Source organism: Crocodylus siamensis, chromosome 14 (genome assembly GCF_052110815.1).
Source record: "Crocodylus siamensis isolate JL-2025a chromosome 14, ASM5211081v1, whole genome shotgun sequence".
In the NCBI taxonomy this organism is placed as follows: Eukaryota; Metazoa; Chordata; order Crocodylia; family Crocodylidae; genus Crocodylus; species Crocodylus siamensis.
In genome coordinates, this window is record NC_143408.1 from 26,294,141 (window position 1) to 26,321,337 (window position 27,197).

At 58.5% G+C, this 27,197-nt stretch overlaps 1 protein-coding gene across 1 annotated transcript; it reads right to left on the reverse strand.

Annotated features, from left to right (window-relative positions):
* Window positions 1-5,083: 5,083 nt before the first annotated feature.
* Window positions 5,084-10,789, reverse strand: TMPRSS5 (transmembrane serine protease 5). Its single transcript, XM_090027134.1, has 13 exons — window positions 10,656-10,789; window positions 9,855-9,945; window positions 9,472-9,579; window positions 9,104-9,238; window positions 8,552-8,687; window positions 8,232-8,345; window positions 7,944-7,987; window positions 7,521-7,683; window positions 7,264-7,442; window positions 6,979-7,077; window positions 6,554-6,696; window positions 6,259-6,411; window positions 5,084-5,647 (listed from the first exon to the last, which is right to left on the reverse strand). The coding sequence occupies exons 1-13, from the start codon at window positions 10,656-10,658 to the stop codon at window positions 5,642-5,644; spliced, it is 1,374 nt and encodes a 457-aa protein (XP_089883260.1). The 5' UTR covers window positions 10,659-10,789; the 3' UTR covers window positions 5,084-5,641.
* Window positions 10,790-27,197: the final 16,408 nt, after the last annotated feature.

Sequence of the window (27,197 nt, forward strand, 5' to 3'; positions counted from 1 at the left end):
CAGGTTACTTCAAACCACAGTACTTCACTTTACGGCAACTGCTACTCCGGCACAGGACATCAGAGAACCAGCCGATGCAAGCAAGACCTGAAAGGCTCATGTCCGCTGACCCCAGGCTGCAAGAAGTTCATTTGTCAGCTTAGCAGGGCTGAATCCTGCGAGTCTCTGAAGGGACCAATTACTTACTGTACATCAGAAACACATGCTGTGAAAGGGATTAAGCTGGATAAGAAGCAAGTCAGGTTTGTCCACAAACGATAGTTTAATGCTGACATTTAAAGTCCCATTTGATTCTTGTGTAAATGCCCCATTTCCCTGCATCATCTGCCTGACAAGCTCAGGCAACGCCTTGGTGTAGCAAAGAGAGAGGGCCCCTATGTTGTGGGGGACAGACAGCCGTGCAGAGACCCATCACGTTTGTACTGCAAAGCGGAGAAGGTGCTGAGGAACACAAGTGCCAAGCCCACGAACACCCAGGCACACGGATGCCTGGCTCGCACAGGAGCTCTCGGAAGGAGAGGATGGAATGTGTGTGAAGAGCACTAGTCTGCTACAGCCACCATGCAGTTAAGAGCAATAAAACGCTGTTTACCAGATGCAACGTTCCCATATGCAAGGGTGTGCGGGAGCAACCGGGGGGTGTGCGAGTCCAGCCCAGCTGCGATCAAGTCTAAGTGTTTCAGCAGAAATGCTCGGGGTTAAAAGGATAAGCAGCAGGCAGAGCGCTGCCCCTCCCCAGCCCCGAGAAACGTGCACACAAAGTTCAACGGATCCGACTCCCTGGAATCCGGTGCAGCCAGCCCCTGCCAGCAGCAGGAGAGAGAGACTGGGAGAAGTTCAACTCCCAGCGCTAAGCAGGTAAAGATGCCTGGCTGCAGCTAGTTGCACAGTATCCAGGTTAAAGAGGATTTCTATTGTGAGCAATAAGCACTGTTCTGGGCCTGGGGGGGGAACGCCACAGTAAATGGAAGAAATGCAGCGGTTTCTTCCAAGCTCTCCTATTTATTCCCAGCAGAAGGCCACCTACTGACTGCTCTAGAAAGCCTGAGCCAAACACACAGCAGTGAACAGATCCAAATCTAGTACCATGAGCCACAGGACACACCACAGCAACCCGGAGATGCTTTCAGAGCACTCCGCTAGAATTCACAGCACAAAGCACTGCCCTGCCCCCGGGCACCAGCTCCAGAATCACTTGTCGTGACCCCTGCGTCTACCAGCGCCCTGGGAAACAAATCTGTACTCTCGCACAAGAGGCAGGGGAAGGACTCCAAAAAGGATGCCAAGACACACACTGTATAAAACACCAATCTGCTCCGTTTCACTCCACTGCTTTGAAATCTGGAACCACATAAACCTGTTAACTGCTTCGCTTCAGAGGCAAGGCTGAGTCCAGCAGGAAGCCCGTAAAGGAACCCCCTTCCCCCTTGTGAGCGCAGCTGGGCTACAGGCTGCCCAGGCAGTTGGTCCACACAAGCTGTAGGCATGGAGGGGATGTGCTATGTGGCCACGTGTGCAGGGGAGGAGATGGAGACGAACTCCCGGAGAATATTCTTGGCCATTTCGATATTGTTATGTGCAATGACCAGTGCTTTCTGAATGTCCTGATATGAGTATCCTTGGCTCATAAGGTTCTCGATCTCACTGGAGAGCTGAGGGGGGGTGCTAGGCCCTGGCTGGCAGCTCCCAGCCTTCCGTTCGGAGTTTATCCTCCGTGGCAAAGGCTTCGGTGGCCGCTCTGGAACCTGAGTGCCATCAGAGAAACCTGGAAGGAAAAACAGGTGCATGTTACTGTGGAGAGGGGACAAGCTCCTGCATTCACCTGCGGCCTCGCGACAAGGCGGCAGTGGTACTGGCATGCTTCTCACTGCCCTTCTGACATTGGGAAAGCCTCTGCAGACACCTGGCCACACTGGCCCACCCCTCAGCACTGCTGGCTGCCATACATTGCTGGCTGAGGCTATGCATGAAGCAAGCACAAGGCTGAACCTAGTTATCCAAAGAACCCATTCGGTTCTGCTCCCCACACCAGGGTGGTTCTTTCCCCCCTGCATTAACACCTGGTGCTAATGCAACAGTTCCAGGGGAGGCTCAGAGTACAAATGCCCAAGCTGCCGGTTGGGAAGAGGCAGCTGTGCAGCCTGGGACCAGGAAGCAAGTGGTCAGCGTGACAAAGGCTTCTGGAGCACCGCGTGTCCAAAGTGTTAAGACAAAGAGGGCTCTAGAGGCAGAGCATTCTCTGGAGCTGCCTCACCCACCACGAGGCGGCCCGGCTCCTCAACCATCAAAGGAAAACAAAGGGCTTAGATATAAAATCCTTTTATACAGTTGAGAGAATAAGAGCTCCCTCCCCAGACGGCATGAACTGGAGCAAATCTCAAAGACTGCAGGATCCCCATCCAGAGACATCCGGCTGAAGGCAGACGTGGCATTGGAGATGTCAGACAGTGTGCGACGTGCAAGGGCGATGGGCAAAGGGATGTCATAGCCATCTTCTTCATTTTCAGACTCCTCAGGGCCGTTGCTGGCAGCAGCTTCGGCCAGATCCCTCTCATCTAGGAAAGCCCACAGGCAGTCAGCTCAGACCTATATAGCTCAGAGCCTTTCCAAAACAGACTGTATACTCCTTGCTCGGTCCTGCAAATAGCTGTGTTGAGCTCTGCTGTCGAAACCCCATGTCAGGAGGGGTAAAATCCTTTCATAGGGCCTATCCATCCCTTTTTAATACTTTGTCCTACGTGCACGCACACCTTTAGCTTTGCAGATTACATAGCAAGGCACATCCCTCCCTGCTCAAACCCACAGCAGAAAGCCAAAAAAAGGGACAGAGGAGTTACCACACACTTGTTTCGAGTGTAACTCCTTTAGTCAGGCCCCTGGGTATAGCTGCAAGTCATTCGTGACCTCTCTAGTGCACCCAATTAACTGGTTCTCTACAGGGACACTTTAATGCATTGATCTCATTAGTAGGCAGGGTGTCATGTTCACACATGAAATTCACTGACTTCCTCAAGAAAAGGACACACTCACCAGCCCTCCTCACAATGATCTCACTTGGGCAGGCTCATTTTTGGTGAATGCCTTCCAAGAAACCACACTCAAGTCATCCTGACTAAGCAGCAGGGCTGTGACAAGAGACTGAATTTGTCTCAGTTTCCAAAAGGATCGAGATGTGAGTTGAGTGAGTCCTCGGGGCTGGGCATATGTCCTCGGGGCTGGGCGATCCGGTGGCCTCTGAACCCAAGTGTTGCCGAAACGGAGGCCTTGAAGCAACCTCCCAGTGGCGTCACGGGAGGACGTGCAGATTTGAGGTTGCACGAGGGGCTCTGGGCATCGGCAATATGCCTGGTTTGGGGCCACAGGTCCCCACTGCCTGCCTGGGAGGGTGGGAGCGGGAATGGGGAGCTGGGAGGGGCATGACATGTGCAAGGGAGCAGGGCACAAGGGAGCTCTGGGCCCTGTCTCTGGCTGCCTTATTTATTCGCTTATTTAATGGGTTTGGCTGAGCTGCAGTTGCTTGAGGGGGCTTTTGAGAAGCCTCCGAATTTTGCTGGGGGGTGTGGCGGGGGTGTGGCGGGGGTGTGTTGGGGCGGGTCGGGGCGTGACGGGGCTTTTGAGAAGCCTCCAAATTTTGCTGGGGGGTGTGGCGGGGGTGTCAGGGGTGTGGCGGGGGCGTGCTTGGGGCGGGGCGGGGGCGTGACGGGGCTTTTGAGAAGCCTCCAATTTTGCTGGGGGGTGTGGCGGGGGTGTGCTTGGGGCGGGGCGGGGGTGTGACGGGGCTTTTGAGACGCCTCCGAATTTTGCTGGGGGGTGTGGCGGGGGTGTGGCAGGGGTGTGGCGGGGGTGTGCTTGGGGCGGGGTGGGGGCGTGAGGGGGCTTTTGAGAAGCCTCCGAATTTTGCTGGGGGGTGTGGCGGGGGTGTGGCGGGGGTGTGTTGGGGTGGGTCGGGGCGTGACGGGGCTTTTGAGAAGCCTCCGAATTTTGCTGGGGTTGTGTGGCGGGGGTGTGCTTTGACGGGGCTTTTGAGACGCCTCCGAATTTTGCTGGGGGGTGTTGTGCTTGGGGCGGGGCGGGGGCGTGAGGGGGCTTTTGAGAAGCCTCCGAATTTTGCTGGGGTTGTGTGGCGGGGGGGTGTCAGGGGTGTGGCGGGGGTGTGCTGGGGGCGGGTCGGGGGCATGACGGGGCTTTTGAGATGCCTCCGCATTTTGCTGGGGGGTGTGGCGGGGGTGTGGCAGGGGTGTGCTTCTGACACCCCCACCAGCAAAATTCAGAGGATTCTCAAAGGCTCCGACACAACCCCGCCCCGCCCCCTGCACCCCCCCCCCCGGAAAATTCGGAGGATTCTCAAAAGCCCTGACTTGCCCAGTGCACTTCGCGAGGACACCCGTGGCACCCCACCCCCCCGTAATGCCTGTGACGTGCCCCCCCCCCCGAGACTCTGGCTCACCCAGTAACATCCTGACACCCCCCCTGCAGCATGCCCCTGACAGCCCTGCCCCATTTATAAACCCAGTAATCCCACTTGTTCCACCCCCTCCCCTATTCTGGACACCCCCAGCCCCCCAACAGGCTGTCAACTCCTTGTGCTGGGGTTCGGCTGAGGCCAGATGCTGCGAGGCGCTGGGGAAGCCCAGCCACGTCCCGCGGGTCCTGGCCAAGTGCTGCCGCGAGCCGGGCCACGTGGGGCGCCCCGGGTGCAGGCCCCACGGCCCGTACCCACCCTGACCCCAGCGCATGCCCCCCCCGCAGCCCTCCGCCCTGACACAGGGTGCAGGCTTTGGCCTGCGACCCATCTGCTGCAGCTCTGCAGGGAAGGGTAATCTGTGCCTCAGCCTCCCCAAAGCGCTTGGGAAACTTGGGTAGCTGCTGGAAGCAGACGTGGCTGCTCGCTCCCACGGCCTGCCAGGCCCTGCGTGCAGGGAAGGGGCCCTGCGGCTGGGTTGCATGTCTGGGTTGCAAACCCCTTCCCGCAGCTGCATGTGAGGGCAGAGCTCCGGGCTCCAGCAGGTGCCGGAGGCTGAACACGGCCTCCCTGCTCGGGGTCTCTTGGATCCTGCATTTTAAAAACAAAGCCACGTACTTCCCCATCTTTATTCCTCACTTTGCATGCAACAACACACCCCGCCTTGCTCTTCTGCTGCCCTCAGCCCCGAGGGCACCCCCAGTCCATGGAGCAGGGCTGAGCGAGGGAGGCAGCAAGGCAGGGAGAAAACCAGGCGCTGGGGGCTGTGTGCGCAGGGCATGTCATGGGTCGGTCTGACTCCAGCTCCCAGAGGCACTTCCAGGCTCTGCTGCTCATCACCTCGGCCCATGCACTCTTTTGGGGATCTCCCCAAGCGCAACTCTGGAGTCAGGAGGCTTCGAGCAGAGGATTTCTCCGCAGGGGCGATGGCATCTGCACTGTCCTCCAGTTGGAAAGGCAAGGCCGGAGCAGGCAGCACACCCACAAAGCCAACAGCTTGCAGCCACCTTGCTGTCCATCCCGCGTGCAAAGTCAGCCCCCAAAACGGGCGTCCTCCCATGAGGGGCATGTGGCCGGAGGGTCACCGGAGCAGTGGGGGTCACTTAGCCCCGGTCCCTTCTTCTGGCCCGTGTCTCCACAGCCAGGGTCGGCTTCTCCAGGTGGCCCCTTGCAGTGCTTCTAGGTCTGCTCAGAAGCAAATGAGAAAACAGCAGATTGAGTTCAGTGCTCTGGGCCTGGGGCCAGCGTGTCTCCCAAGGGCCAGTGTTGCTGCTGGATCCACAGCTACCCGCACAGACACCTTTTCCCACAATAAGCCATTCTTGCGGTAATGGGAAAGCCCTGCTCTCCCCGCAGCCGTCGAGCTGCCCGGCCGTGACGCTGCCACTGGTATGAGCATGACACTGATGCATGTGTCCTTCACGTGCTAAAACTGCAGCCCTGTGAGGAGTGACTTTGGGCAAGGTCCCAGTGTCTACGGCCCCAGGCTTGCAGACACTAGGTTTTATTGGAAGCCTGGTGGAAATCTGTTCTCCACCCCGCTCTGCAGCCCTGGGAGGAAGGGGGAGCTTGTCGGTCTCTGCTGCACCTGGGGGAGACCCCAGGACAGCTAGGGAGGCTGGGGTGTCTTCATGCAGTGATGTGCGCAGGTCCCCGCTCTGCTGTGTTTCTGCAACCCCCCAAATATCCTGCCCCAATTTCCCACTGTTAGCAATGTACCTAAGGGAAGGGAGAGCCAGGGTAGGCGTGCATGAGGCTGGGTGGTGAGGTCCCGTCTATAAGCCAGTACCACCCACCTCGATGCTGTGATAAATCCAGTCCAGGAATTCAGCCACCTTGGTGTAGACGCCTGGGTGGTTGGGCTCCGCGCAGCCCGTGCCCCAGCTGACGATGCCCACGAGGCGCCAGGCCAGGTCGTCCGGGCAGACCAGGGGCCCACCGCTGTCTCCCTGCAAACAGAGCGTGGGTCAGTGGGTCGCTTCAAATCTAGGAGTCAATGCAGCATCGAGCTCTCCTCCTGCACTGGCAATGTCCCGCGTGGCAAAGGCCCCAGGGGCACGCACGCCGCTCCGAACCTCTCCTTGCTCTTACCTGGCAGGCATCCACCTTCCCGTCCGAGTAGCCGGCGCACAGCATCCTGGGGCTGAGCTCACCCGAGTACATGCAGGACCCGTTGCATTTCTTGGTGCCGATCAGGGGGACCAGGGCTTCCTTCAGGGTCTGGGCAATGTGCGCTGGAGAGGGGGGGAACCAAGGCAGGAGCTGACCCCAGCTCTGCGCGCTGGAAAGGGGCGCTGTGTGCGAGGCCTCGGTGAGGGCACGTGCGGTGCTCGGAGCGGGTGGGGGGGCAGGTGACTAGGCTGGAGCAGAGCATGGGGGCAGCATGCCGGGCTGGCTCAGGAAGGAGACACGGGGCTGGGAGGTGGAAGCCTGGCTGAGTGAAGAGGGGCAGAAGAGCTGGCCTAGGGGGCTGGGACAGGCCAAATCCTGCTCCGGCTCCCCCCACAGCTGCTCACCGTGGCCGGGCTGGGTGTATCCCCAGCCAGAGATCCAGCATGCGGTGCCTGCGGGGAGGTCCTGGTGGTACGGCGGGAGGCACACGGCGTGGACAGCATCTGAGGAGACAGCCCAGGAGGTTCCTGCAGTGCCAGCCTGGGTCGGGCCCTCCCGGGGGCAAGAGCCCCAGGGCCGGTGGGTCCAGCGGGGCCTGGCTGGTGCGTGCGCTGTGCGGGACCCCCATGGCCAGGTCCTGCACGGACCCCAGCACCAGCGCCCTCCCAGGACGCCCCCCCGGCCCTCACCCGAGAAGCGCAAGGGGGTGCGCAGCTTGACCAGCGCAATGTCGTAGTCGTGGCTGCTGTCGTTGTAGCGGGCGTGGGAGAGGATGCTCCCTGGCACGGCCCCGACTGCCTGCCCACCCACAGCCTGCGAGACCAGCCCGGCGAAGACTTGCCACCGGGAGACCGGCAGGTGCCTGTAACTGAGCAGATACACTCCCGCCCGTCACCCCGACGCAGGCAGGAGGGGAGAGACGGGCGCAGGGGGAGGCCGGGCTCACCTGTGCACACAGTGAGCGGCCGTGACGACCCACTCGGGTGCCACCAAGGAGCCCCCGCAGAGGTGCTGGGTGTCCAGGTGCAGGCTGACCTGCCAGGGCCAGCGGCCTGGCGCCGCATCGCTTCCCCCGACGACCCGTGCGTCCCGGGCACGCGCCCCGCACTCTGCCAGCGGCCAGGAGACCCGTCAGCATGGGCGGGGGATGCCCTGGACCCCCGGGGCAGAGGTCCCAGCAGCAGGGAGCAGAAGGTGGAGGTGCTCCAGCCCTGCACGTGGCTATGGCTTGGAGAGGGCACGCGGATGGCGGGCTCGGCCCACTGGGAAGCTGACTTTCCCCATGCCGGGCCAAGCTGCTCCCCGGGCCTGGGGCTGCCCCCCAGGGAGCCCGAGACCCGAGGGCAGGGAGATGACCTGGGGCACTTACCAGAGCACTTCAAGGCCACGATACGGCCGGACTCGCAGCCGTGCCTGCATGGGGGCAAACGCACCGTCAGCAACCGCAGCGCTGCAAGGCCCCGGGGCCAGGCCAGGGACCAACGTGGAGCTGCTGGCAGTGCCCGAGCTGGGTGCACAGGACAGGGCCAGCCCCCTCCTTCCTTCCATGCTTCCCGATGGGCATCTGTCCCAGCCCCGGGGAGCCCGGGCATCACACACAGCCCCCGCACCGCTGCCCCTGCCCCGTCTGCCTCCCTGGGACGTCCCAGGCGCCCACCTGATCTGCCACACGTCCTCCGTGTTGCTCGCAGGGTTGGGCAGGATCTGGGCAAACTCCTGCGCGGCGTCAGCCTGGACGTCGGTCAGGTTCACGCCTTTGTGGTGGGTGAGTCTGCCGGCGAGAGCAGCCCCGGTGTCAGCCAGCGTCTGGGGCACAGGAGAGGCCTCGTGGTCATGGCACCGGGCTCCTCGGCACGGGCACGGCGCCCGCTGGCTGGGCGGACGCGCTCTGTCTGTGGCTCAGGTAGAGAGGAAAGGTCCCCCGACCCTGCCACGCTCCACGGCCAGCCAGCCCCATGCCACGACGCGCCTCCTCACCGGAGGTGCCCGAGCTGCCGGCAGACCCGCGTCCCCAGTGCCAGGCTCCAGTAGTCGTGACAAGCCAAGCGCCAGCCCGGCGCGCCCGGCACCTGCACCTCCAGCAGGAAGGTCCCTGTGGTGATCCTGAAAGAGACTGAAGCCATCGGATGAGCAGGGCCTTGCCGGGCACACGCCGCTATGGTGCGAGCCCAAGCGACCCTCGCTGCAGAGACTGGGCAGCCTGGGGAAGCAGGCGAATTGCAGCCACCGGCCTGGCACCACAGCCCACGGCCTGCTCCGCTGCTGGCTCAGCACCATCTCTGGACACCAGGACCAAGACCCCTGTTCCCATCGGGACCCCAGCCCAAGGACTGGGGCACGGGCTCAGAGCAGGGCTAGCACTCGTGCCCCCAGCCCCTGCAGCAGGGGCTGGGCAGCCTGCACCCGGCAGCTCGGATGCAAAGCTCAAACATGGGGGGCTAAGAGCAGGGGCTGCGGGGATGCTTGACAGCCCCCCCCCATGTGCTCTCCCGGGGAGGGCAGGAGCAGAGGGCAGTGGAGCTCCCAAACCTCTCTGGGGGGCCAAGGCAGGCATGGCCGAGACAGGCTGCTCGTCCTCCTCCGTATCCCTGCACTTGGAAGTCACCTCCAGGTCCGGCAGGGCGGGAGCCTCCTGCCCCCCCGGGGGCCGCCTCAGGTGCCACGCTGTGGGAGGAAGAGCAGGGTCTGTGGTGGGGTGGCAGGTCCCATCGAGCGGCCTGGAAAAATGCCACCGAGCTGCGGTCCCGCAGCACCTGCAGACCCGCTGTGACAAGCCCGAGCGCGTGGTGGGGGAGCAGAGGCAGAGAGGGCAGGAGGGATGCGCTCAGAGCCGGCCACGCTCCCTGGCCCCGGCCACCCCCGCCTCGCGCCCTCTGCCCAGCCGCGGGAAGACTGACCTAGGAGCCACAGCCCCGCGGCCGCCCCGGCCAGCAGCCCCGCGGCCGCCAGCAGCAGCAGGAGCCTCCTGGCAGCGCACGAGCCCTCGAGGGACGGGCGGCACGGACCTTCAGACACAGAGGGAGAGAGGGCAGAGACCCGGGCTCGTGTCCAGGCTGCTCGCCATCCACTGCTGCACGGGCTGGCACTTGGCTCTGCCTCGCCCCCTCCCCACCGCGTCCCCCGCAGCTCAGGTCTTGCTGGCAGCTGGTCTGCCTTCTCAGTCAGGGTGGGCACTGCCCCGTGAGCTCCAGCCCTGGGACCAGCGCAGTCGGCCTCCCCCAGCTCCTGCCCGTGCCTGCCCCGCCGTACCACACCGCGGGCTGTGCCCTGCCCACGTTACCTCCCAGCTCCGCTCGCCAGGTCCCATAGCGGGGGCCCGTGCCCCCCGGGCAGGGCTGATCCACGGGGAGGGGTGCAGGCGAGGCCACGCTCTAGGGAGAGAAACAAAGGGGTCAGGCCGGAGGCAGAGAGGGCTGCCGTCTCCAAGGTGCTGCGTGCACACACACGTGTGCATGTGTCCTCCCCACCCCACACCAGCCTGCTGGGCCCCGGCACAGCACCGGTGCAGCCAGGAACGGTCCTCTTGGGCCGGGCCAGACACTGGGACATGGTCCCAGGTTAAGACACACGCGTGCAGGCATCTATGCTGAGTGCTGATGAACCCCACAAGCCCACGCGCCTCCTCCGGCCCCCACAGCACGGGGCCATAGGGACACCTGCCTTGGCTGCCGGTTATATATGGAAAGAAAACCCGGTGAGAAAAGACGTGCGGTGGGAAACGGCTGGGTCTGCGGCCCGCGGCGGGGCTCCCAGCCAGCGTCTGCCCAGGGCGAGCCTGCGCACAGCAAGGCTACGTGGTGCTGGGCGAGCGGGCAGCACCCGCAGGGCACGCAGCCTGTCCCGGAGCCGGTGGGGAACGCCGCTCCCCTGCGAGCACGCACGTGTGCACACGCATGTGCACACTCTCAGGCCAGCCCAAAGTCTCCTGTCTCCCCCGCAGCCTCTGCTCCATGCCTACCAGTCCCAGGGTCCTCGCTGTGCCCCCACCCTGCCCCGCTCTGGGGCGGCAGGCTGCCAGTCCTAAAGACCATCCCCAAGCACGTAGCAAGGCAGCACCAAGCTCACGCCTGCAACCCCTTACCATGCTGGCAAAGCTCTTGGGGGCTGCCTTGATGGGGGCCGCTTGCCTGGGTGCCCGCCTGTTAAATAGCTTGGCTTTCCTGGTGCAGACGCAGGCACACACGCACACGTGATGGACGGGCCCAGACAATGCAGGCGGCCGAGTCTCACCGTGAATAGAGCCGTTGTTTCCCCAGAGAGGGCAGGAGGCTGCCTGACTGGTTCCCCCACCTCTGGCAAGCTGCTAATTGGGCACCTGTAACAGACACCGGGAGTCATGTGGCAACGGGCCCCCAGCTTTCGGCATCTGCTGACAAGGCGCAGGTGCATCCCCTCCATCCTGCCGGTCCCGCTGCGCTGGCACAGTGCCCGGAGGGCCGGCCAAAGCGCTGACGGCTGCAAGACACAGCCTGCCTCTCCTGTACTCGTGCCCCCTTTTGCACATGTGTCAGCCCCCCGGCATGGACCCGTGCCTGGCAGTGCATGGGCAAGAAGCTGTCCAGGAGTTGGGCTCTCAGCGCTGGTCCTCTTCAGCTGTGGGGAGCTGCAAATGCCTGCAGGGTCCAGTGCTCTGCCTGGGGGCTATCTCCCTGCCTACCCCTTGCCGGCTCTGAGCCAACAGGCTCTGCCAAAGCCAGCGCAGTGTGGAGATGGACGGCAAAGCGGCATCTTGCTGCGGCTGGTCCGGACTGGCACAGCGAGATGCACAGCTGGATCATGCTTCACCCGAGCCACGGGTACCGGCACGTCTGTGTGGGCAGCACGGCATTGCCAGAGCTGGGTGCAAGCGCCCAGGGCTGGAAGCGAGGAAAGGAGGCCGAGGATTGAACGCGGAGCAGTGTGCCTGGTGCTCTGAGCCGCAGGCTGTGACATTTCAGGGCAGCGTCCGTCGTGCTCCTCTGCCAGCGGACGACAGCTCGGCCCCCATCACTCAGCAGCCCCAGCCCTCCCTGCCGCCGCACGCTGCAGGCCTCGCACGCAGGTGCACCCCCGCCCCGCTGCACACCCCCTGCGCCCACCCGGCTCATGGGGCTGAGCACAAAGACGTGACAGTGAGGCCGCAAAGGGCAGCCCCACAGCCCGGGCCGGTTTGATTTCCCTGCTAATGTCAGGCTGGTGAAAGGTGCTGGGCTGAGTGCCCCAGCGGATGCGAGTTGGAGCCGCAGCACATTTGGGGCGGGGGAAGGGGCCTTTCCTTCCTGCCCCCTGCCCCCGGGCCAGCTGGAGCAGTGCAGGGCTTGGACTGAGCGAGGCACCTTTGGGAGCCGGGCCGAGACCCGCTGGACCCTTGGGCTGTAGGAGCACGGTGTGGGGCAGCCTGTCCCAGCCCCCAGCAGGGAGGTCTGCGGCTCAGGGCCCCCCTCTCAGCTGGGCTCACAGTTTCATAGTTTCTAGGGTCAGAAGGGACCTGAGCAGATCATCAAGTCCGACCCCCTGCCCTGGCTGGAAAGAGTACTGGGGTCAAACGACCCCAGCAAGACGTACATCTAGCCAGGCTCCCAAACCGCGGCTGGCGGTGACCCTGCCCCGGCCGGAAGCTCTGCCGTGCACGAGACACGGGGTCCATGCTGAGCTCCGACAAAGCGCTTGGAAAGCAGGGATTGCAGGTAATCCCATCTGCACGGTCCACGGACGGGGAAACAGCCCGCGGCCACAGCTCTGACCTAGCTGGAGGCCCTTCCTTGTGTCCGGGGAGTTCCCTCTGCGGGATGAGCGCTGGGGGCTGCAGCAGCAGCAAGCAGCACCAACCCAGGCGGGGAACCAGGTGCACCCAGGACGTGCCGCCTCGTGCCTGTTGTTCCGCTTTCTCCAGTGGTTTGTGCTCGTGCCTGAGACCCTAGGAAAAGGCAGCAACATCCACGAAGGCAAATCCAGGCCTCCTTGGACTCCATCTCCCACAGCTCCTGCCAGTCTGCCTGCCCCTGATTGGGGTTTCTCGTTCACAGGAATGCAAGGCCAAAGGGACCCCTATTAGCTCCCCCAGTCCTACCCCGAGGCAGGCTCAGCCCATCACCATGCGACCGCGCCTAGGACGCTTCCCCGGGAAAGCGGTGCTGCTGCTGCTCCCACACGCAGGCTGTTCTCCAGCTCCCTGCCTGGGCGGTTAGAAACGCTCTTCTTATTTCCAGCCTCAGTGTATTCATGGCCAGTTCACAGCCACCTCGCTCTGTGCCAGCCTCGTCCTCCAGCTGAAATAGCTCCACTCCCTGCCGAGCCTTCCTCTCCCTGGTGAACTGAGAGAGCGCAGCATATGCCCTCCCAGGCTCTGTTTTGCTAGGCTAAGCAAGCCAAGCTGTTTCAGCCTCCCCTGGTAGATCAGGCTTCTCTGCCCCATCACGTCCTCTGCACTTGCCACACTTCGGCTTTGCTTTTCTTGAACCTGGGTGGGCAGATTTGCACAGGACATTGCACACAGCAGCGGCACAGAAGGACAGCACCCACCAGCCCCTTGCCCAGCTATGCTCAGCATCAGCATGCGATCGTCTGCTCTTGCAAAGCCACCCATGCGCTTCCAATGCAGACCGGGATTCTGGTGTGGTGCGAGTTCCTTTGCAACAAGGAGGTTGGGAGAGCTGGCATTTGATGGTCTGGAGTTACTCCCGAGCAGATGATCCCCCCGTCGGGAGGCACGCAGCTTCGGGGCAGTGCATCTCTGAAGACTCAGGCGCAGGGAAGGGGGGTGCTTCCATATGCACCAGGGCTGATGGGTCAATCTGAATGACTGGTAAACTCTGGGAAATGAAAAAACTGCTGTGAACCTCCCCCAGAAGGCAAAAGGCCAGACTTGTTGAAGCGTCCTGCACCTAAGAGGTCTTCCCAAGAACTGCATTTAGGTCCCTACATGGCGGCTGAGCTCTCTGAGAACGGGCCAGGCTCTGATGCACCAAAGCTCTTGATGAACAGGCTTATTTCTCAGCCTTCCCCTCCTCTCTGCTCTCCGGTTTGGGACGAGGCGAGGATGTGGGATCACTGGCCCCAGCAGTCCCAGAGATCTCTCCCAGCTCTTCCCTTTGTCCGTGCAAGATGCTCGGAGCAGCCAGCAGACGCCTGAACCTGCATTAGTCGGTAGCTGTCTCGCTCTGACAGCCATTCCCCGTGGCGTGGCTGACATCAAGAGCCCTCTCCGCTGCATTTGATGTTCTTGGGCTGAGCTGGAAAACTCCGATGCTTTCCAGAGAGGAGCAAAGCCTTTTCTTTGGCCGTTGTTCCTAGAGCCTGAAGACGTGGCACCTCAGCTTGTAACTGTTAAACCATGAACACTGCCCAGAAGGGCTGGGAACTTCCCTTCTCCTCTGCAGTCCCCTTCATTTAAAGTTTTTTGAAGTCGCACACGGGGATGTTGGGCTCTGGCATCTCCCAGCTGCTGGAGCAGGGCCTGGAGATGCCAAGACGTTCCTGGGCTGAGTCCTGCAACTGCTATCCCTTCGGCAGTGGCCCCCATCACCGGGGCCGCAGGTCGAGAGGGTGCTGGGCCCTTCCCCGACAATCCTCGTGGAGGGCTGCAGCCTTCCAGCTGCAGTCCAGGGGTTGCTGTGCTTGTGGCTGGCACATCTGCTCTGCTTTTTGGTGGAGCGTGAGCCTCAGGAGGCACGAATCAGGGATGCACTTACTCCAGCTGGGAAGACTGTAGGTCTTGGGGGTCCTGGGGGGCCTGCTGGCTCGGCACTCAAGGAGACGTGTCTGCATTGCTGCTTTCGCAGCCATCAGCCTGCATTAGAGAGCTCAGGCGTGCAGCCTCGACTGCACCCGCACAAACCCCGCGGCCTCGCCAACCCTCCCTCGCCCCGCAGAGAGGCGGGTTTGAACGAGCGCCCCGTGCCTGCGCATCCAGCAAGCGCTTCGTGGAGCCACTGGCCTCTCTCCTCCCCTGCCAGTCTTCAGCCGGCGAAGCTCCCTTCATTTCTCGCACTCAGACAGGTGCCGCGTGGCTCCGGCTCCGTGACTCCAAGGGCTCAGGGCGGCCGTCTCTTCTTGCAGCACGTTTCCATGCATGTCTCTGTGCTGTGGGGCTCAGCCCACTGCTTCCCAAGGAGGAGAGAGGACCTGGGGGGCCACAAGGCCTGGCTTTGCGTGGGCAAGGCATGCAGAAGCAAGGCACCTGCCCCAGAGAGCACAGGAGCTTCTCCAAAGTCAAAGGGCTTTGCACATCTGGCCTTATTAACGTCTAGCTCAGGCAGCGCTCAGACCTGGCGCGGCTGCTTGCTGGGTCACGGACCGAGAAGAGGAAAGGCCCTTTGGGTGAAACCCGCCTGCCTGGAAAGACGGGCGCATCCGCCGTGCCTCACTGCCCTGCAGACCTTCCCAGCCTGCTGCTTACCGCTGCACGGGAGCGAGGCTGGCACAGGGCCTAGGGCAATGGGAGTCCTCCCTCCCTGCCCGGAGCAGCCTGGATCAATACGCCAGATCTGCTTGGCGAAGACACAAGGGAGACGGCTCCCAGCAGTCATCCCTCAGCTCTGTGACTCCCAGCCCCTCGATGCCACCAGAGCCCGAGCCTGGACATCTTCTGGGAGCGCTGCGAGACCCTCCTATAGCCGCCCGGGTGGGCATTTAGCCAGCGAGGCTAAGCTGGGATAGTGCTTAGGGAGTTCTTTTATTTCTTCTTTGATATTCACTTTTCAAGTTATTGCGTCTCCTGCTGGAAACTGCCCTGAGCCTTGGTGAGAAGGGCGGAGTATAAATCTAAGCAATTAAATAAATGCCAATGAGAGAACCGTCTGATCCGAATGGAGTTTTAATCACCCCTATCGCCTCCTCTCTGCCTGGAGAGCTCACTGAAGCTGGAACTCACCGGCCCTGCAATACTGAAACGATGCTCCTTTTTAATCATTTCCCCCTGCACCAGGTGAAGAAATAACTGAGGGTGACATGGGGGTGGGAAAAGAAAAGGCTTTCCTATAAAACTGTATCATCTGTCTCACTTGCTGCATCCCCAAGATGTCATTACAGATGGAAATTAAAGCCCGTTATTGCACATTTAATTACCCACAAAACAAACTGTATATTTAATGAATAGCATAATCCACCCGCCCCTCCCCATACAGCCCACGCCCAAGTGCATCACTTCCCTGCAGTTGAGGGGTCCATCCAGAGCCCCCCCACCCCCAACACACGCAGCGGCACTTCCATGTAGCTAACGCTGGCTCCTCTCTTTGCCTCCCGAAATGAGAACCAGCCCAGCTCGCAATAACGCTTCATCATTCCCAGGGCCGAGACCGTCTCCCCGACCCTGGGGAAGGGAGCTCTGGTGCCCTGGCTCTGGGACTCAAACCTCCTCCAGGAAGCCGCTCATCCGCACGGGAAGGCAACATTGCTGTTTGCACTCAGCGCAGCCGACTCGAGTCGAAGTCAAACCCCGTCCACTTTGAGAGATGCTGAGCCCGCTTCTAATAGCCTTTAGGTAAGGCCCAGGTGACCTGGAGGAGCAATCTGTGTAACCCCAGGTGCCTCAATGTTTAATGGTCTCCGGGCAAGACCCACACCAGAAGGACGCAAGGCTCCAGCCTCAATCAGGGACTCAGCAGGAGGTGCTTTGAAGGGGGCAGCTACAACCAGGGGTGCAAGAGAAACCCGAACGTGGGACTGGGTTGGGGCCAGACCGGTGCAGGCTGAACAGAGCTGCCCCTGGCAGCGGCAACTCGAGCAGGGAGACGACTATTTTCAGCTCATGCAGCACCTCAGGGAGCTGTAGTTGACTATTTTAAGACGCGCGTGCATTTTAAGCAGTGTCCGCAGCTGTTAAGCTAGATGCATCCCAGCCCCTCCATGTCAAGTGGCATCAGAGCACCTGCCACCATGCCATCCTGATCTCCTCACCTGCCCGCCTCCCCCAGGGACCCCGAAATCCCTGCACAGACCCCGCGCTGGGATTTCTAATCACCCGCCGGCCACCAGCAGCTTTGCAAACAACAAGCTTCACCCCAGCCTCTGGTTCTGTCTGGTAGCAAAAATCAGTCCTCAGCCACCCCCGGGCTGCCCCAGGCCGAGCACCAAGGTATTTTTCCCCCATTTCCTATTGAGAGGCAGGACTTCTGCTTGCAGCACAGAGCGGTGCATGCAGAGATAAGGCAGCTCCATCGAGTCCTCTCCTTGCAATGGCAAAGAGGAGCGCAGAGGAAAATGGAAAGAAAAACCTGTCTCTCTTGGCAGTCCGACATTGCACTACAAGGATCATCAAGTTTCCTGGATTAGTAATGCCTCTGGCTCAATATTTTGGGAGGTGGGGGTCGGGGAGGAAGACGGTTGCCTTCACTAGAGCAACTAAAAAAGCTGCAGAAGTCCCTTTGCTCTCTTTCTTTTACAAGCGTGCTTTACTTCCAAATGAGTTTCTCCGCCGTTAACGAGGCCCACGGGCACAGCAGCGCATCCGCGGAGCCACACCGGCTGGTTCCTTTTCTCCCTGCGCTATAACGGAGCTGGAGGAACATTTTCTTTGCAAAGCTGCTTCTGCCTAAAGAGTGCACACAGCTCCGTCCCACCCGGCGTCGGCAGGGGAAGCAGACGCACAGCTGTGATCTGCCTCGCGGCTGCGTGGTTTGTGGCAGACAAATGCTTCCAGGACTTGTTTGGATTAAAATAAAGATGCTGACGTTTTCCAGCAGCTTTGGGCAGGAGGGGCTGCCCTGGAAAAGAGACGCTTGCTTCATGTGTAGGAGAAGGAACCGGACAGGAATAGGCATCTGCTCGCTCTCAGCCTAGGGGAGGGCAGGCAGACGCTGTGCGGGGGACCCCGGGAGGCCAAGCCCCCCACCCCACCGTATAGGAGGGAAGAAGCCCCCCAGGCTTAGGCCCTGCCATGTATTTTGAGGACACGGACGCATGGGATGCTCCCATGGCTTCCAAGATGCTAAGCCCCATGAGGCTGCAAACCTCACCGTCACGCCCCGTCCCCTGCCCCACAAGGGCCGTTTCTGCCTTGTCGTATTTTAAACCCGTGCCGTATTTTTTTTAAAAACTCACATATTTACATATCCTAATGACTTAATTACGCATTTTAATTAGGAGGCAGTTACAAGCCCCTATTTATGTAAATAAATGTACTCGCTGTAATTACACAATTATGAAAGGCAATTAGGCAGCGAAGATTCAATTAAAGAGAACGCGCAACTTTGGGGAACTCCTGCTCCCCCACGTACAGGGTGCTGGGGCGTCCCGGGAGGTGGTCAGCACCGACGCCGGGTCGCCGAGCCCAGACATGCTTGTGGCCAGAGACCGACGGGGAGAACGGGCCTGCAGCACTTCACACATCACCAAGCGCAGCCAGCGCTTGCAGCCGGGCCCGGGGAGAGCCAAGGGACCCAGCCTGGTAAAAGCCAGTGGGGTCAGGGCATAAAGAGCCACGCTGGTGGCGGATGGGAAACAAAATGCACTTGCCAGTTAAGCTCGGCAACTCCAACCCTTCCCACGTCTGCCCTGAACCGCACGCAGAAAGGCCACGCTGGAGGCTGCGAGGAGCTGTCTGGCATCCTTTCCCCACACTTCCCATCATAAAGCAAGGCCCTGGCAATGTGCCCAGAAGCCTTGTATCGGCGGAGCAGCTCCTGAGAGACAGCTCTTTTGGGCAGGATGCAGTTAGTGGGAGAAGTACGGCACCCGCGCTCTTCCTCCCCGTGGCGCTGAAACTCTTCGGGGGCAGCCCGGGGTGCTGGGGACTCGTCGGGCTTTGGCTGGCTCAGGGATGGAGACAGAGGTGGCAGAGCAGGTGGATGAGGCCGTCTGGGGCCAGGGCAGGATGGCAGGGATCAGACTGAGCGCAAAGGGGGGCAGCCATGATATGTCGTGGGGATCCTAGCCCGGTCTCGCAGATGCAGAGGCTGGGATTCAGGGTACTCTCGCTCCATGGCCAGTCTAGCCCAGATCCCCCAGTTGATACCAACTGGTCTAAACCCATCGGCCTCCCTGGGGTCCTACCGATTTCTGCCAGGCGACAATCAACCCCATGTATCTCCTCCTTATGTGAGCAAGTGGCTGGGACTATGTGATGGGCAATGATACAGGGCCGTCCTTTGGGGAGATGCACAGAGGCACAGGAACGCCCCCAGGTCTCTTCTCCTGGGCAATGTCCCAAAGATCAAAGCCCCACGGCTACACCAGACACTTTGCCTGCTGCCTGGAAGCTGGCTCCGCTGCTCCGACACGCCTGCACAAGAGCCAGCACCAGACAATTTCTGTGGTCAGTAAAACATCAAGCCATCTCCGTTTCTACCTCCCCCTGCATCTCACATCTCCTAATTATCCAGGAGTTGCGCTGAAGCCCCCCCCGGATGGCTCGCCCAGAGCTTCAAGATAAGAAATGTACCTGCATTTCCTGATGGCTTCTTAACACCTGCAGCAGATTTCCCAAGTGCAGCATCCCCCGGGAGAGGAGCAGTTTGCAGTGCCAGCAGGGATGGATTCACAGGCGCCGACTGGGAGGGGAAAAGGAAACAGGATTAGGGCTTCGGACAGGGGTCGCTGCAGTTAGGAACTATTGCATTTGACACCATCGGCCAAATATAGTCCCCCGAGCAAAAGCTGTTTTGGACACGCGCTCTCCCCACGGCAGGGTGCTGAGGAAATGAGGCTATTTGGCTGCATGCATCAGCGTTTACTTGGCACGGGCGCTCCTCGAGTGCCCAGTTTGCTGCGGAGGGCTTTGCCCTGCTTGGTGGTGAGGCCACCACAGCCGTGTCCCCCGCAGCCCGTGACTTGCTGGGGTCACCTCTCCTTGCTGAAAGGGCCAGGCTGGCAGAGAGGAAGCCAGCCTGGCCCTGCTCGCCGTTCCCCCTCCAGGACTGCACTGGCACGGGTGTCCACACTGCTCTTACAAGTTCACATGGCATCTCCTGCCAAACCCTGTCTCCCGATGGAGCCTCCTGTCTGGCCTCGACACCCATGTAAAAGTACCTGAAAGGTTCATGTCCTCATGGGCGCACAACTGGAGACCACCAGGCCCTCAGAGCTCACGCGAAGCCCGGTTCCAAGCAGGCATCAGAGCCCCAAAAGTTTGGGGATCTATCATAGCATCATTATGGCAATACATCATCATCAGACCATCAGCAGAAGGATTTTTCTATTTCAGGTCCCCTATTTGGATGCATTATAGCTGCAGAGGGAAGGGTTTGTGACGCTGCAATGAATTGTGACCCTAGGTGGTTGATGGCTTCCTCAGCCCTTTGTGGGCTTTGGGGATCCCTGAGCTAACCACGGACAGACACAGGGTAGGGACTGAGCAAGCAAGGACTTCCCAGCCCCTCCGCTGAGCACACCCCGCTATGGGAGCATGGTTAGGCAGGTGGTCGTCAGAGCTATACCAGTTATTAAAGCCCAAGGGACCTCTGGATTAGTTAATCCAACTGCTGTACAAACGCAGGCCAGAGCACGCCATCCGCTGAGTCCTGCCCTGAGCGAACCAGCTGGGGTTGCACTGTCGTGTGCCTCCTGCCTTCACTTAAATACCTCCAAAGACGGAGACTCGACTGCACCCTGGTAAAACGTGTGCACACCCTCTTCCCACTTTGCATTCCTGGCTTTCACTCCCATGCACTGCTGCTTGCTAAGAGCCCTTTAAGATGCCGCATTTTCTCCCCGTGAATACTTATGCACCATGATCAAGTCACTTCCCGATCTTTTAAATAAGATAAACAGAGCAAATGCCAATCTCTCACTTGGAGTATTTCCTTGACCTTCCAGTAAGTGCTTGGAAAAAGGGTAAGAGATACCACCAGAGCAGATACCACCAGAGCACCCACAGGCCTCTCAACACCTGGGCGGCATGGCCAGGATTGGGCCCGAGCGCAGGCTCTCCCAACCCCACCAGCGCAATGATAGTATTCACAATCTTCCTTGCAACACAAGTGAGCCCTCGTCAGCTCGGGCTTTGCAACTGCCCAGGGGGCAGGCACGAGGGCTCGGTGTCTATTCATTGGAAACAAGCTCAGATGCCCGACTTTCAGGGAGCTGCGGCTAGTTGCCATCGGTGGGGTCTGCTTCATAGCTGCTATAACAGACCACCCATGTTCCAGTGACCCCTAGAAGGTGCCTGTCACGCAGGATGAGGACAAACGTAAGAGGAGACAAGGAACGTGCGCTGCTGACCCCAGGGGCCTTTCCTATAGAAAGGAAGGAACCGGTACCCTCTTAGTAAAGGCGCTGGGCAGGGAGTCAGGAAAACAGGGCTCAGCTCCCAGCCTCATCCGGTGACCTTGGTCATGTCTCTTAGCCAGTTTGCCCCTTAGCCATAAAAAGGGGAGGCCAGCACCTCACCCATCACCGGTGCTACTCACTGGTTATATCTATGCATTCGACCCTGTGCTCTGTGGGTTTGCAGGCCAGAAAGGAGAGGGACCTGTGTTGTGCCTCTACCCTATTTTACATCCCAATAGACAGTCGAGTTGGGGACCAGGACGTTCGAGGACAGCCAGGGAGCGGTGGTTAGAAAGCAGTCGTGATCCCCAAGCGGTGTTTGCTAGAGAGGCAGAAGGCGATGGCATAAAATCTTCCTGGAAGAAACTTCTCTTCCCCCCCCACACCCCCACCTGGGCAAAGTAGCAGCTCCCCAGAGGGGAGTTTGCAGTTAAAACACTCAGAAGAGTAAATTTCCACTGAGTTTAGTATGGGAAGGATGTCGTACTTTGAAGTGCTGTTTAATAAACGGGGATTTGCTACTTGGAGAGCATTTGGGGATGGGATTCGAAAGCAGGCTCAGGTAAGGCACCTTTAAGCCCTGAGCCTATTTCTTGCTCTGATCCATCCCAGTGAATTCCTAATCCGCCTTCACTATTACCGCAGGCGTCGGGGAGGCCCTCACAAAGCCCTGGGGGCTGAGCTCGGACATGCAATTCCAGGCCCCCTCCTCCATGCATTCAAACCGACCTGGGCAACGTGCTGGAAAGGAAGCACTTGCTGCAAGACCCCCAGGAGCCGGGGCAGAGGCAGTCTCGGGACCTGGGTGCCCTGCAAGGACAGAAGGGGAGCCTGCCCCTTGGAAACTCTTCTGCTCTTTGCACGTCCTTTCACAGCATCTGATGAAGTGAATGCGGGTTCACAAAAGCGTGTGCACACTCTAGATATCCCCGTTACATTTCTCCCCCGGAAGGGACGGTTATTGCTGTGTTAGTGCCTGATGCAGCTCTGGCAGAAACAACAACTAGAGACCTTCTGAGAACGGCCTCTCATTTCCTCATCGCCACTTTTGCTTAATTAGCCCACATTTGTCTCACTTGGAGTCTGATCGCAAAGCCTCGCAAATGGACCAAAGCCAGGGCTCCATATTCGTAATTAGATCTGAACCATAATCAGGCCTCTCACGGCTCATCGGCAGAAGCCTCCTGGGCGCGGAGATGATGATGTCGGTTCCACTTCTGGTTTGCTCAAACGTGATGCTGGCTTCACTGCAAGAATTTGCACTGTGCCAATTCAGACCTGGCCAAGAACCTCGGGGCAAAGCTGGAGCTGATCTCTCCGCTCCTCCCTCACCTTGTCAACCCCAAAACTTGTCATCTCCTGCAGGTTAAGCGTAACCCCTGCAACGGGACCGCCGCCACTGCCCAGCAGAGAACTCCTGAGCGCACAGCTCAGATTTGCAAGTGGTTTGAACTCCAGTTCCTCTTGAGACGGTGCCACAGGGAGTCTGCACCTTTCCTGCCAGCCGCACGGGCTCTTTTGGGGAGGGGTAAGGAGCAAGGTTAGGAAAAACCTCCCCCCAGTACACAGAGGAGCTCTGTAGGGAGAGACAGGCCCTGGCCTTGCTGGCTGTGCAACGTCATTCCTGCTCAGCTGCTCTCTGCTGGGTGCAGCTACGGCAATTGCTGTTCGCCCAGGATGGGAATCCCATGCGGAAGCTCCCCGAGGTCAATCTGGACCCTTTTCCGACAGCTACAGCACGCTGCCTGCAACCAGCCCCACAGCTACGGCACCGCAAACAGCTCACACCCACACTTCTCTCCTCTGCTAGTGCAAGCTCACGCCTGCTTCCTTCTGGCCATGCACACAGGAAGAGCAGGGAACGTGCCCTAGCCCCTTTTACCCGCGCAGGATCCTTCCCCCCGGCACAGCTTCCACTGCCTTGCAGGCTTGACTTACAAGTCCCATGTGCCAGGTCCCCATGTGATACCAGCCAGGAGATCTCCCTGGGTGACAAATACAGTGAATTAGATCCTGCTTTCAGAGCCGTAAGTGGAATTTAAGTGGTGCACAGCTCTTGTAGTGGGGTGAACATCACCCCTCCTGCAACCGGGAACGGCAGCTCTGGAACAAGCCACAGGCTAAACCCAGCCACGCTCATAACTGTGGCCAAGAAACCCAGAAGGCGGAGGAAATAATTGGGTGCCAGTTTGACTTGTCAGCCATTCAGCAGCAGCGGCAGCAGCTAATTCCTAACTAACTGACCCAAGTGAATTTCAAACAAACAATATTTTAATCAGCATTTCCATGTTCAGTCAAGATCTGATTTCTGCTCCTTGAAATCATTTTGAGATCCCATTAGTTATACCAGGCTGGCTGAAAGGAGAAAAACCTTCCACTGCTTTGAACACCCTGCAAGCGACTGTGTTTCATAGCAGGAGCCAAGCGTCCCAGGCTTGCTACACACCTTGCTAATACATTACCCCTGCCACTTGCTCCAGATCTTGCTCTGATGTGGAAAGGGATAGCACAGCTTTAAATGCAGCGTTAGTATTTTCCCCATCGAAGCTTTGACATGTTTCACAGTATTCGTTGCAGTGGCATAATTACACTGTGAGGGAGTTAGCATTAATACATTGGTTTTACAGTCATTCTTGGAAATGGGTCAAGTTAAAGACCAAATCAGGTAGCTAATCAGGGGCATGGGTTGTCTTTACTATTCATCTGACAGCACCTCAGACAAAGGGGCTCTGCTATGGGAGTCCCACGTGCTCATCCTAGAAAGGGGATCTCTGAGCATCCCCACCTGACAGATAACAAACAGGCACAAAGTCTGGGATGCATCAAGCAGAAAAGGCGATGGAAGAGATGGCCTTTCTATCGTGTTAGGCCAACACCTGGTGCCAAGGGCTGTGACCTGCAAACACCAATACAATACAGCTCGGGAAGGAGAGAAGCAAAAATCATCCTTCCCGCCCTTACTCACTGCCCTGTGGTATCCAAGGGACCTCCAGGTTAGCAAGTGTTAACCCACCTACGAACACTTATTCCAGGGCCCCAGGGGCTTGCTGCAGATTGGTTTAAACCTCTTCTTGAACCCAAAGTACCCCTGATTTGGGCTACAGAGGTGCCCACACCCATCATGGGTGCACATATCCCCAAGCTAGACACAGCCTGAGCCGGGAGCTAGAAACCGTAACAATGGCTCTGTCGCCTCCAGACCAACAACGGAGCAGCGTGTGCACGTACCTGTCCTCGGTGCTCCGAAAGCATGGGTGCACATAGGGTTGATCAACCAGGTCACCTGGGTTCTCCATGGCTTTGTGAGCGTGGCCAAATCAATTCCCCTCCGTGTGCCTGTGTTTCTCTCTGTGTGCAAGTGGGGCAACGGTACGGCCCGACTCCCCAGGGACTTTGTGCATCAGTGAACCGAGGTTGTTGAAGTCCCCGACCAACTACGCTAGGAAGCTTTGCAGTTATTCTGCCCTAACCTGTTGATAATTATCCGCTGGTGGAAAGGATAGGGGCCACAACGCTGCTGGAAAACTGCACCCGATCTCCCTACACAAAGCTGGGACAGGTGGGCATGCATTGCTAATAGCATTACTGAGGACATGATAAGTCATTCTGCTACTGTGAGCAACGGCATTGAGCGAGGCGCTCCGAGACACCAGCTGAGCTGGAATCTAGTTGAGAGCCAGCGGAAAATTTCTGAGCTCCATATTAGCCAGTCCCAAGGAAATGGCATCAGTAGCCCCTTTCCTTTCCAAATCTCTTCTTCTCCCTCCACAGTGCTGGAGCTCACGGAGCAAGACACTGGTGGCATGGGGCTCCCTCCAAGAGGCAAGGTCTCAGTGGTGCACAATGGATCTCAATCTCCGCCTGCTTTCCGCATGGGCTGGCTCGGTGCGGGCTGACCGTGCCAGCGCCAGCCTCTGTGCATGCTGGCTCGGGCTTGGAAGAAGCCAACGGCTCAGAGATACCCCAGGCCAGGGCAACAGCAGGGTCTGGGGGGGGTTGTACAACCCAGGCTGAGGGTCCCCAATAGGGATCGGTGGCAGTGACCCCATCCCATGTCTCTGTGGCCTGGAAGACTAGAAGCCAGTCCCCATGACCAAGCTGTGTGGGCAGAGCTCTCCACACCTCACTGCAGCCGTCTGCACCCCCATGCCATTTCTCCCCCAATAAAACCCTCATTCACCAGGGGACTGCACCTGCCAGGAAAGTCAGAGCAACTCACTCATGCACCTACGCAGGCCTGAGAGGTCGTCCCAGCCCCACAGTGCTTCACCCCTTCAGGAGTGATCTGTCGGAGGACACGTTTGAACCCCTGGCTCAGGGGTCACTAGGATTGAAGACCTCATTTTTGCTTGCACACTTTCCCCAGCCACCTGCTCACCCTGCACTGCAGCAGGGCCCAGAAAGATTTCCTTGCACCATGGCACCTGGAGCATGTACAACGTACCCCTGCTCGCCTCCACAGCTCCCTGCTCTGCTGTGGCTAACTGGAGCTTTTCCATTAGAGGGCAGAGCAGGATAAATAAAAGCTCTGGGCTGGACACCCAGGAAGGGTACTGAAAGCTTTTTCTATGGAGCAAAGACAACCAGTCACGCTTCGAGAGACAGCCTCCTCGCTGCCGGGTATTTCTGTAACCTGCCCATGCAGTTTTCTGTAGTCACCAGACAGACCCCAGAAGCTCGCTGAACGCAAGAGAGCAGGGGAAGACCCTTTCCAACAAATTTCCCTCAGCAATAGAGGTCTTGGCAGTACACGGCCATCTTTCCCTTGGATCTAGAGGCCATAAGTCCCTTCCCAGCTTGGAAGATAAATGTGCTTCCATGCATATATAACCCTAAAAAGCATTCGTCGGCAGGCCACCCAGTCCAGCCCCCTCCTCTAGGCAGGGTCATTCCTGTCCCAAATAAACAGTTGTTTCACTGCACTTCAGATTCCTATGATGGAGATGCCCTGCTAGGTAATCCATATGGATATTTGACCACCCTTATGGTAAGGTCTTCCTAATGTTCAAGCTAGACGTCCTTTTTACAATCCAAATCTGTTGCTTCTTAGCTTATCCACTGTGACCCCAGAAAAACGTTTCTTTCTCATCGTCCTCTTTCAGGACTGTAGCTCCCAGCATCACTAGGTTCCAGATTTGCAATCTCCACCCATCCTTGGCAAGTAACACGTCATGTCAGCCTAAGGGCAATTTCCTCTAAGCACCTGTCATTCTTTGCTTGGGAGCAATGCAGGCTGCAAAAATGAAACAGCCGAGATAAAAAGGAGCAGCGAGCGATGAGCTGACAGCGATGCATCTCACTCAAGCCCTCCAAGTCTTCAACTATTCAGTCGTTAAAATGAACCCTCCCCAGATCAGGTGACTCTGCTTCATAAAGTTTGCCCTCTTCTGTATGGCATCAGATATCAACTTGCAAATTAATGAGCCCGTCTGGTACTCTTACTCAACGGGTGGATTGCATCTACCCCATATGGGCGTTTGTAGTAGGGTTGCCAACCCTCTAGGACAGCGGTTCTCAAACTTTTATTGTATTGAGGCCCATCTGTAACCATCAATGGCCAGTCCCTGCAAGCCTGTGTGAGGCATAGTGGGCCCCAAGCAGCCCCTCACAGGCTGGATTGCTGCAAGGGAAAAGCTGCGGTTTCCCACATTTTTCTCCTTTAAAGGTGAATCCATTTTTAATGTTTGATCCACTTTTAACATTTGTTCGCAACCCTTTCATATATTCTTGCGACCTACTTTCGGGTTGTGACCCACAGGCTGAGAAACGCTGCTCTAAGATTGCCCTGGAGTCTCCAGGAATTAGATATAAATCTCCAGGAGACTGCTGAGAGTCACCCGGGAGAAAAATGATAGGGCATTCACTAAAATAAATATTAAATATCGAATCCAATTTATACAGCAGTCCAAAGTGTTTTAAAAATGTAACAGTCATGTGCATTTGGCTTTGTGATGTAAAGTCTACGCACCGCAATCCATCACTGACATACGCCGGCAAGCAGGCACGTTTGCATTGCGTGTTGTGGGCACAGTGACTCCAGAAACCTCCCAGAATAGATTCATACAGAATTGGCAACCCTAATTTATAGATTGCAGCTTTTGATTACATGTTGTGGTTTTTGGACACTGCACTCAGATAGGGGGCTCTTCTTATGTCACTTGGTCTAGTGCCCGAGTGTACCGGGAACTCCTCTTACGAGGCTCAGCGCACTGCAAGGAGCAGTGTCGAGCGTGACAACTTCTGGACCATACAGGAGCGCAGTATTCTGCTGGGGCATATAACATTGTTTGCACCAGTTCGCACTAAACTTGTGCGATATAATGAGAAGCTGATGAATCTAGCAGCACAATGTAGAAAAAAAGCAAGGCCGTCATTCACAACGACGGGACCTTTCCAGCTAATGTAAGCAGCTCAAAAAGCAAGTGCAGCACAATTTCTC

What these genes read in the sequence shown, in the direction of transcription:
- TMPRSS5 (XM_090027134.1), bottom strand. An exon ending in CGCGGGGCTGTGGCTCCTAG is followed by an intron (nt 9,239 to 9,471) that starts GTCAGTCTTCCC and finishes TTCCTCCCACAG; the next exon opens with CGTGGCACCTGAGGCGGCCC. An exon ending in GGAAGGTGGATGCCTGCCAG is followed by an intron (nt 6,412 to 6,553) that starts GTAAGAGCAAGG and finishes CTCTGTTTGCAG; the next exon opens with GGAGACAGCGGTGGGCCCCT.